This window comes from Megascapheus bottae, chromosome 5 (assembly GCF_031878675.1).
Source record: "Megascapheus bottae isolate mThoBot1 chromosome 5, mThoBot2.hap1, whole genome shotgun sequence".
Taxonomy (NCBI): Eukaryota; Metazoa; Chordata; class Mammalia; order Rodentia; family Geomyidae; genus Megascapheus; species Megascapheus bottae.
In genome coordinates, this window is record NC_143513.1 from 21,224,119 (window position 1) to 21,235,136 (window position 11,018).

At 42.8% G+C, this 11,018-nt stretch overlaps 1 protein-coding gene and 1 non-coding gene across 2 annotated transcripts; both read right to left on the reverse strand.

Moving 5' to 3' along the window:
• Positions 1–448: 448 nt before the first annotated feature.
• Cycs (cytochrome c, somatic) lies at positions 449–2,593 on the reverse strand. Its single transcript, XM_090332782.1, has 3 exons — positions 2,472–2,593; positions 974–1,150; positions 449–858 (listed from the first exon to the last, which is right to left on the reverse strand). Exons 2-3 carry the CDS (start codon positions 1,140–1,142, stop codon positions 710–712), a joined length of 318 nt encoding a protein of 105 aa, XP_090188908.1. The 5' UTR covers positions 1,143–1,150; positions 2,472–2,593; the 3' UTR covers positions 449–709.
• Positions 2,594–8,130: 5,537 nt separating this feature from the next.
• Positions 8,131–8,243, reverse strand: LOC150063091 (U5 spliceosomal RNA). Its single transcript, XR_016535745.1, has one exon. It is a non-coding gene; the product is annotated as a U5 spliceosomal RNA (small nuclear RNA).
• Between the last annotated feature and the right edge of the window lie 2,775 nt (positions 8,244–11,018).

Sequence of the window (11,018 nt, forward strand, 5' to 3'; positions counted from 1 at the left end):
GTAGTTCCACCATTTTGTTTCTGAATGACTGCATAAAGAAAATCCTAAATTATAATTTTGTCTTAGTAAAGAATTAAAAATAAACTCGGTATTGTATCTATCATAGTCACTTTTACAAGCATCTGAACTTAACAGACCAACTATAAAATGTGACAAGTTTTAAATATTCTTTATTTGACATTTATACATAAGCCACACTAAAATGCCTTTCAATAAGTAAAAGGCAGTTTTCAGAAATGGGGAATTCTAATTAAATTGGTATAGTCAAGACCAAAAATATAGACATTGCCTCATCTTCAGTCATTGCCTCTAACAGGCTAATGATCACATATTCAAACAGGTTAATTTTTCTTGATGCTGAAACAGTGAAGGGATTTTTGCCAGTATTTAAAGATGTTCTCATAACTAGCTATATAAATCTGACTAGAAAACCAATCTTTGACACAGGTGAAGGTATTAATCCATATTCTGCTGAAAAATTGAACATTAGTAAGTCCAATCATATCACAGAATGGAGGTTTGGGGGAGGGAATCTTTTAAAGATCATATTCACAACCACAAGCCAGTTTTACTTAAATCGGGATTGTCCAAAAATATTCTGTCAGCCATTCATGATTTGAAATCTGATTATCAGAGATCAATTGAATTATGGTACACATTAAAAAGCCACGAGACATTTGTTTTGCAATAAATAGATAAGGCAGTGCTATTACTCATTTGTAGCTTTTTTGAGATAAGCTATCAAATCTGCCCTTTCTCCCTTCTTCTTAATGCCAGCGAAGATCATTTTTGTTCCAGGGATGTACTTTTTGGGATTCTCCAAGTACTCCATCAGTGTATCCTCTCCCCAGGTGATGCCTAAACAAAAAAGGTATGCATTAGTAGGGGTTCTACACTCACAGTAAGAGTCTGCCATAGCTTACATTTGTGCAGTTTGTGTTGTACAATTTATTACTGAATAGTCCCCTCTTACCTTTGTTCTTGTTGGCATCTGTGTAAGAGAACCCAGGTGATTGGCCTGTCTTCCGACCAAACAGACCATGGAGGTTAGGACCAGTCTTGTGCTTGCCTCCCTTTTCAACGGTGTGGCACTGGGCACACTTCTGAACAAAAATCTTCTTGCCTTTTTCAACATCACCCATTTTAAATTCTAAAATAAAAGACCCAAAAGTAATTTTTTTCCTTAAGTAACAAATGCAGTGATCGCTCCAGCAGCTTTAGTTACTAATCCACTGCTAATCTATGACAGTGAGTATTCGGAAGGAATCTTGTTTTAGTACATTTCCATTACTCTCTCATGCTAAAAACACGACTTAGGAGAAATTCCTTTAAAATGAAGAAAATGATCTTTGTGTGTACAGAATAGGAAGTTCAGGACCAAGTAGGTGAAAGTTGGAACCTGGCTGAAACTTCAGTTTCAAAAGATAAGGTCAAGGTCAAAAAAAGAGAAAAGTTGGGCTGAGAGTTTGGCTTAGTGGTAGAGTGCTTGCCTAGAATGTATGAAGACGCGGGTTCGATTCCTCAGTACCACATACGTAGAAAAAAGCCGGAAGTGGTGCTGAGGCTCAAGGGGTAGAGCTCTAGCCTTGAGAAAAAAACCCAAGGACAGTGCTCAGGCCCTGAGTTCAAGCCCAGGACTGGCAAAAAAAAAAAAAAAGGTCACAAACCTAACGTTGAACTGATATTAAACCAAAACTACAACTAAAATTACCTGTGCTACAATTTAATGCCCCTTTGTATACAGGACAACACATCAATTTGGAAAAGAGACAGGCCTGAGACCAGTGGTTCACCCCTGTTAATTCTAATTCTACCTACTTGGGAGGCTGGGACTCTATCTCTTAACGACAAAAGAAAACCAAAAAGCCATAGCGGGGCTGCGGTTCATGTGGTAGAGCGCCAGCCTTGAGCAAAAAAAGCTTAGGAAGAGCGTCTAGGCCCTGAGTTCATGACACAGAACCCGCACGGAGAAAAGAGCTAGAGACCCAGTTTCTGCCTGAACACATCTCCAGTGTAGCTTCACTGAGAGGGAGGACCGGGCCATCCCCACCCGCCACCCTTGCGATCCCCGTGGGATGACCACGCGGTCACCCAGCCATCCATCGATTTCGGGACCCACCCCGATGGGGATGCGGCCGGGGAAAGGTTGACCGCTTCCTCCAGGAGAAGCAGCCTTTGCCTCGTCAGGAACGCGAGCTCGCCTGGAGGGATCTAGCCCAGCGCCTCCAGGGCCCTGCGCACCGGCGGCGGGAGCGCCCGCGTCTTCCGCGGCCCTGACCCCAGCGATCGCGCTCGCTCCTGGCTGGGCTCCCGCTACGCCCTGGGCCGCCCCCCACCCCGGCCCACCCCGGCCCCCGCTGGCCCCGGCCCGCGTGCCCGCCCGGCGCGACCTCGGCTCGCCCGCGCTCCCCACGCCAACCTCCCAGGCTGATAGTTCCCACGGTTCTGCCTCTCCACGCCCCGGGCCTCACCACTCTCTCGCCGCTACCACAAGGAGGACACCGGACACGAAGGCAGACGTCCCGCTCTCTAACCCAAGGACACGCCGGCCGGCACCTAAGTACCGCTGTCGGCGCAACCGCACTCGCGCTGCCCTCCCACGGCCCGACGTTCGGAGGAGCCGGCGGGGACGCGATGACGTTAAGCAACCTAATTGGCCCCAGCACCCGCGCCGGCGAGCAGCGCGCCTGTGTGCTAGATAGCAGGGTAGGGTGCGCCGCGCGGGTGCCCTTTCTCTAGAGGCCCCGCTAGCCCGGCCCGAATGACAGGCCCCGGGAAGTTTGACGTCGGGAGCGTGCCTGGAGGATGACGTCAGCCGTTGGCCCGCCTGCGCATGCGCGCCGGAGGGGCTCGGGTGGCTGAGGGGCGTCGCCTTGGTCTCCGTGCGGTTTCCTCCCTGGGACATACCCGAAAGTCTCGGGTCTTCCTCCAGTCAGCTGCGCCCTTTACCCCGGACCGGTCAGGACTTCCGGAGCCGGCCCCACGTGCCCCCCTGAGGGAGCGCCTGCTTGTGGAGTTGCAGTTGGACCCGAACTCGTGACCTTGTTCTTGTCCCGCCTGTTTTCCGGGCCACGCGAAGTCGTCCTTCAGCCATCGCCTGGGTGGGCGAGCAACAGAAAGCGTAACAGTGCGGAGCTTTTGTGGGTTTTAGAGTCTACTAAGATACTGTGTTTCTTTTCTCCTTTTTTCGATGGTGGGACTTGAACTCTGGGTCTGGGCGCTGTCCCTGAGCTCTTGCAGCTCAAGGCTACCGCCCTACCCCTTGAGCCACAGTGCCACTTCTGAGATAAGAGTCTCAGGTCCTTTCGTTCTTGGGCTGGCTTTGCACCGTGATCCTCAGATCTCAGCCTCCTGAGTAGTTAGGATACAGGCGGGAGCCACCGCGCACTGCTGAGTGTGTTTCTTACTGAGATCCGGTTTTTTGTTTTTGTTTTTTTTCTTACTTTTTATGCCAGTCCCTGAGCTTGAACTTAGGGCCTGACCACTCTCCTTGGGTTTTCTCAAGGCTTGAGCCCACACCACTTCTGGCTCTTTTCATTGCATGTGGTACCAAGGAATTGAACCCTCATCTTTGTGCCTGCCAGGCAAGCACTCTTATCACTATGCCAAACTCTGGCCCCTATCTGTAATGTCTGCCGAAAGGAAGCTAAACAGTTCAGGAGAAGAGGCGAGAAAAGCTGACCTCCTGCCACTCAAGATGGAGTTGGGTGGAGCAAGTAGGTTTATGGGGGAAGTGAGAGATTATATAAGGGGGAGGGGTGCAACGGAAGTGAGTGTGAGCTCAGAAGATGGGGAAATACCTCAGACTGGGGACCTCCCACTGTCCTCTGGCATGCCAGTTGCTAGGGTTACAGGTGCTGTGTGGGAATTTCCAGAATACAGGGGTAGAAAGCCCAGGGAAGAAGTCATTTCTTCCAGGTGGACCTAACACCATCCAAGTTTTTTTTTTTTTTAATCTAAACAAACAACAGCAAAAACAAAAAACAAGGCAGGAACAAAAACTTTACCTTCCAAATTCAGTGTGTTCTTAAGCCAAGTACTAATATTGCTACCCATACTCCAAGGAAAATGTGCTTCTTAATTAATTATGGCCTAGTATCATGGTACATGCTTGTACGCCCAGCTACTCAAGAGGCAGAATGTTGGGGGCCAAGTAAGGCCATGCCTAATAGCTTTCTGCTGAGGCTTGTAGTAGGGATAAAACATGTGGATCTCTTTGTCCTGTCCATCTTGTATACTGATAGGTTCCCTCACCCAATATAAGGAGGAGGGATTTAGGGAATAAAGAGGGAGAGAGGGAAAGAGGGAAAAGAGGCCAAGCATGAGGGTGCATGCACACTTGTAATCTCAGTTTATACAGAAGCTTTAACAGGAGAATCATGATCCATCCCAACCCTGGGGAAAAAAATGCAATTTTTAAAGAGTAAAGCATAAAAGGGCTATGAGTGACTCAGGTATAGCATTTGCCTACGAAGCATAAACCCAAATCCCTATACTGGGCCTCGCATCAAAAAATCAAACCAATCTGGTGTCAGTGGCTCATGCCAGTATTCTTAGCTACTCAGAAGGCTGAGATCTGAGGATTGCAGTTTTAAGCCAGCCTGGGCAGAAAAGTCCTATGAGACTTACCTCTAACCACCAGAAAACCAGAAGTGGTGCTATGGCTTAAAGTGGTGGAGTGCTAGCCCCTTTAGCAAAAAAGCTCAGGGACAGTACCTAGGCCCTTAATTCAAGCCCAACAACCAACAACAACAAAAAACCCCAGATAAGTCTTAGTTGTGTGTGTGAAGATGAAGAGGAAGAACAACAAAAATGAACACTCATCATCACTGTTCCTAAGTAAGGCAGATTCTACATTCTGTGTTATAGTATTTATGCTTTCAAGTAATAAATTGATTTCATAATGTTTATAGTTTATCCAAGGTAAACATGATTATTGGCTGGGTAGAAACATTCAGTACATGGTTTTGTTTTGTATTCATGTCTATTCTGTTCTCCGCACCTCAATCTGTACCTTAAGGTGGCTGGTGATAGCATAGGTATAGCTATTCTGAAGCAGTTGTCTTTTATTTTTCCTTCCAGCAACATTGTGGATGATAGATTTTTAAAAAGAAAGAAAGAATCCCTCCTGATTTCAAAACAAAACAAAATGAAAACCTATTAAAATCTGTTTCTCCCCAGTCACTTGTATAGTAATTGCTCCCCCACCCCCCCGCCCCGCCCCACCCCGCCCCGCACGGCTGCTGACTGAGCCAGGTGCTCGTAGTAATCCTAGCCTATATTCCTAGCTACTCAGGCGGCTGAAAACTGAAGATTAGAGTTCAAAGCCAGCCTGGGCAGCCACAACGGAGTAACTTGTATCCCCAATTAACCACCCAAACAGTAGAAGTGGTATACGTTCAAGTGGTAGAGTGAAAGCTTTGGATGGAAAAAGCCAAATGAATGCTCGAGGCCCTGAGTTGAACATCTAGTTATAGTACCAAAAAAAAAAAAAAAAAAAAAAAAGGCTGATTGGAAGTGGCCTTAGGCTTAGAATAGAGGAAAAGAACCAAAACTTAATGTGATCAGCGTTTGTGGCTTCCAGCATTATCTTAAGAACCTTTGCTAAAGTGAAAGAATCTGAGGCTGTCCTGGCAGCCCAGCAAAAAGGAAGTGCAGCAGAATAGCAATGCATATCTAAGGGGCAGTGGAGGACTGGCAGAACTGATTAAACACCTGCAGAAAACTAAAGTTGGATCCTTCTTTGTCACCCTGCACTAGAATTAACTCCAAATGGATCAAAGACCTCAAGGTAAAAGCCGACACACTGAAAACTTTACAAGAAGGAATAGGAGACACACTAGGCCTCCTTGGCTTGGCACAGGTTGAAACTTTCTTAATAAGGACCAAGAATCACAACAAATCAGAGAAAGGCTGGATAAGTGGGACTGCATTAAACTGCAGAGCTTTTGTATGGCAAAGGACATAGCTAGTAAATTAATTAGGAAGCCTACAGAGTGGGAGAAAATCTTCACCAACCAAACAACGGACAAAGGGCCTCATATCTAAAATATATCAACAGCTCAAAAAATTGAATCACTCCAAAACTAATCTCCAAAGAAACAACCATCCCATTAAAAGATGGACCAAAGACTTAAAAGAGAGTCTTCTCTGAAGAAGAAATAAGAATGGCCTATAGACACATGAAGAAATGCGCGACATCTCTGGCCATAAAAGAAATGCAAAACAACTCTTAAAATTCCACCTCACTCCAGTTACAATGGCCAGGATCAAGAAATCTAATAACAGATGCTGGCGGGGATGTGGCCAGGAGGGATCACTACTACACTGTTGGTGGGAGTGCAAACTCGTTCAACCACTATGGAAAGCAGTATGGCAGTTCCTCAAAAGACTAAACATAGAGCTCCCCTATGACCCAGCAATTCCCTCAGTTGATGAGTGCATCAACAATATGTGGCATTTGTACACAATGGAATTCTATGCTGCTGTCAGAAAGAATGACATCACCCCATTTGTAAGGAAATGGAAAGACTTAGAAAAAATCATATTAAGTGAAGTAAGCCAGACTCAAAGGAACATAGGCTCAATGGTTTCCCTCATTTGTAATAATCAGTAGAATCCTTGGGCTCTCCTAGCAGAGATTTGCAATAGAGCAAAACCTTGATACATAAGGCCATATAGTATGACGCTAAATGAAAGGATCTCTAGGATATAGAAACAAAAGCCATATAATGAGTGATTGTTGTCCTTAATGTATGATGTTATCTCTCATCTCTTTTGCTGTCCCTTGGTTATCTCATATTGTTACAGTATCTCACTTTGTTATCTGATATATTGAATATATTTGTATTTGGTTATTTGAAATTGGGTAGGGAAGGGGGAAACAAAGATGAGGGGTGGGAGTGGGGGGGAGGGAAATGGGGACCGAGACGAGAAAGTATGTGAAGTAATGCACCTTCTGTCTGGCGAATATAATGTAACTCTTCTATTAATTACAATAAAAATAAATGAAAAGAAAAGGCTGGTTGGAAGCAAGGCTTAGAATAGAGGAAAAGAACTAAAACTTAATGTGATCAGCGTTTGTGGCTTCCAGCATTATCTGAAGAACCTTTGGTGAAGTGAAAGAATCTGAGCCTGTCCTAGCAACCCAGCTAAAAGGAAGTGCAGCGGAATAGCAATGCATATCTAAGGGGCAGTGGAGGACTGGAGGAAACCTTGGGAAGATCTGTGCATAATTTTGGCATGCCTTGAGTATAAAGGATAAGGAACCAGCTTTGTCTTGCTTTGACCTTACTACTGAAAGGGAAAACTATCACCTGAGAATTCATTAAGTTTATCCTCAGATAGATTTTGGGTTTGATTTCATTGTAGTTGCAGTCCAGGGAAAGTCTGCTTTAAACAATGAACAAAGTCTTGATGGATGGGCACCATGTGCTGATGTCAGATACAAAGAAACACATTTCTCCAGAGGAGTCTCAACCCTAGTTCCTGAGAATTCTCATACACTGGGAAAAACCAAGCATAAGGCCATAATGAAAAGCAGTGGAGAGAAAAAATATATACACACATGTATATATAATCATATGTATATATAATATTACATATTTAATAAATATACACATATGATTGTCCCCAAATCTTGTAAAACATACTATGAGAATCACTTATATTTTAGTGATTATATATGAATAAACTTTGATTTTTATGAAAAAATTGCCTGTTTACTATTTATCCTTGGTTCATTGTATATTTTTAAATCTTATTTTTTAAAAATATTTTAAGTGCCATTTCATAGTATCCATTGTAAGGGTAAATCAAATTATTTTCTTTACAGAAGATAGACCATCTACCTTTTTTTCTTTTCTGTTTTGTTGTAAAATCTACAGAGCTTAAGTCCTCTTTCACCCTCTGAATGTCTCAGAAGGCATAAGTCCCATCCCTTTGAAATGTACACAATAGTAAGGTGAAATTTGACACCTGAGAAATTGAATGGAATTCTGTTTATCAAGGAAATGCAAGTTTTCTTTTCCTTTAAGAAGATAACTAATTAAACATGCCTGACTGCTATGATGTGGATGCACTTTTCCCAGAGGCTTCTGCCTTGTACGTCTGTCCCAATGGTATGGTACTGAAAAGTGGTGAGAATTTTTTTTTTATAGCCTTGGTCTCAGAGCTGTTCTCCTCTGTGGAAATCTTTAGTAAAAGGTGAAAGATTTATATAATCTGAAGAGAAACCAGAGTATAGTGGTGAGAACTTTAAGAGGAGTTGGGAAGTATAACAGGTGGCATGAGAGAAAAACAAGTTAAAATCTAAAGCATAGGGGGAAAAGTTCAAAAGTAGCTATGTGCCAGGAGCTAAGAATAAGCACAGTATTAGTAGGCTATTTGAGGTCTCACTCCCCACTGGGCTATAGTAGCTATGCTTTTAACCTTACATTATCTATCCAGAGACTTAAATAAACACATTCTGAGAACACAGCTCAAGAAGAATATCTAGCAAAACTCATCCTTGCGGGGCTGGGAGTTTGGCCTAGTGGTTAAAGTGCTTGCCTAGCATGCATGAAGACCCGGGTTCGATTCCTCGGTACCACATACATAGAAGTGGTGCTGAGGCTCAAGTGATAGAGCTCTAGCCTTGAGAAAGTCCAAGGACAGTACTCAGACCCTGAGCTCAAGCCCAGGACTGGCAAAAAAAAAAAAAACAAAAAACAAAAACACCTCATCCTTGGACTAAAAGGAAACTTTGTTAAAGGAGAATAGATCTTAACCTCTGTGTAATTATAATGACAGGCATGAGATACTAGCACCTGGCTAAGAAAGTCTATAAGGCTGCAGTTGACATATTCCTCTAGTGGATCTGAGAAAAGGAAATTGAAACTGTTTGGAAAGGTTCTACCATTGTAGAACATTAAGAGCATATTAAGAGTATACATGCTAGGCCCTAGTGGCTGAATCCTTGCTACTCAGGAGTCAGAGATTTTTTTTTTTTTTTTTTTTTTTTTTTTTTGCCAGTCCTGGGCTTGAGCTCAGGGCCTGAGCACCACTTCCGGCTTTTTTCTATGTATATGGTACCGAGGAATTGAACCCCGGTCTTCATGCACGCTAAGCAAGCACTTTAACCACTAGGCCAGACTCCCGGCCCCAGGAGTCAGAGATTTTAAAATTGAGGTTCAAAGCCAGCTAGTCCATGAAACCCATATCTCCAATTAGCAAAAGTCTGGAAGTGGAGATGTGGCTCAAGTGGTTGTATATCAGCATGGAGTAAAAGAACAGAAAATCCCAAATGAGAATGTGAAGACCTGAGTTCAAGGCCTAGTATTGTAATACTCAAGTTTGGCTCTTCAATATGATCCTCGACCTCCTACCCCATCTAACATTCATGATTCATGGTTTCTGATCAAAACTCTTTTATTAATGGGAGTTCAGAATTGGATGTTACAACCTGCAACCTGCATGACTCTCTTGGAGTTAAATAGTTCAATAGAGGAAGTAACTGCAGATGTAGGTAGAAGAGAACTAGAGTTAGAAGTGGAGTCTGAACATGTGGCAGAATTGTTGCCAGGACTGATTCTAATTCAGAAGGTTCTACTGAGGGTAAAATGTTATCAAACAGCATTCCATGCTACAGAGAAATCTTTCATGGAAAGAAAAGTCAATCAGAACAACAAACTTCATTGTTCGTTTCTTTAAAGAAACTTTTTTTTTTTTTTGCCAGTCCTGGGCTTGAGCTCAGGGCCTGAGCACTGTCCTTGGACTTTCTCAAGGCTAGAGCTCTATCACTTGAGCCTCAGCACCACTTCTGGGTTTTTTTCTATGTATGTGGTACTGAGGAATTGAACCTGGGTCTTCGTGCATGCTAGGCAAGCACTCAACCACTAGGCCAAACTCCCGGCCCCTCTTTAAAGAAACTCTTATTGGTAGCAGACATCAACATCCACACAAGGTCAAAGACTGACTTACTAAATCTTAGAGTTACTAAGGTTCAGATCATCATTAGCAACATATTACTATTTTTATGATCACAAATTATCTTTATTAAACCCGAGACATAATAGAGCATTACAGGAAGAACCCAACTACATTTTATTAGAGAAAATATGGTATAACAGCCAATAACAACAACAACAAAAACAACAAAAGTAGTCTATTCTTGAAGGTACATTAATAGAGTAGCATTAGGAGAAATCTACCTGTGACTTGAAAGGTAATATTTGCAACAATGAAGCTATGCAACTGGTTACTGTGCTGCACCAGGAGGTAGTATTGACATTTGCAATTCTTTTTAGCCCTGTAATATTGAAATGTATGAATGTATTCAGTATGCCTTCAAGAAGTCTTCTGACAGGAGAGTTTTTCAGTCAGTAACATCAAAAGAAATCACTGTGATATCTTCATTAACCTTCTACGATGAGAGGGTTTAGCTAACATCTTAGCAAGTTAGGGTGTCCTTTAAAGTATGAACTCCAATAATGAACACATCCTTGATTTATAAATTAAGTTAATTTATGATATTTACATAATACAAATAAAACACATGAAAACTCACAAGTTACACAAAGGAAACTGATGTATATATAATAACAGCAACAGACGGATAGGCAAAAATTTAAAGAAAATTTTAATAGTTAAATTACGGTTAGATAACTCTTTCTTTACATCTTCTAAATTTCACTGTCTCCCACACTTAATTGGAATTGAACAATGGCTCATTAGGTGGTCCTGTATTAGAAATTCTGGAAACTGGCTACATATATTTTGCTAGGAATTTTAGTGACCAATTATTTCCATGCAGTACCTAATGCTGCCTCAATATGAAGTCATACCGTCTGCTGTGAAGTGAAGCAACTTTACAGCGTGCTGCCCAACATTGTGCTGGTCTGTCAGTATATGATAATAAGTATTTCAGAGAGGATGAGCACTGGAAAAGTGACTAGGCAACAGCTTCAAGAGAATCAAAAGCCAGGAGAATGAATCAACAAAAACATGCACAAAGACAGGCAGGGTTAAAGCACACCATA

Excerpts from the sequence above, each read along its gene's own strand:
- Cycs (XM_090332782.1), bottom strand. The coding sequence starts at position 1,142 with ATGGGTGATGTTGAAAAAGGCAAGAAGATTTTTGTTCAGAAGTGTGCC. Across the intron at positions 859-973 it reads AGATGCCAACAAGAACAAAG|GCATCACCTGGGGAGAGGAT; the intron begins GTAAGAGGGGAC and ends TTTTTTGTTTAG.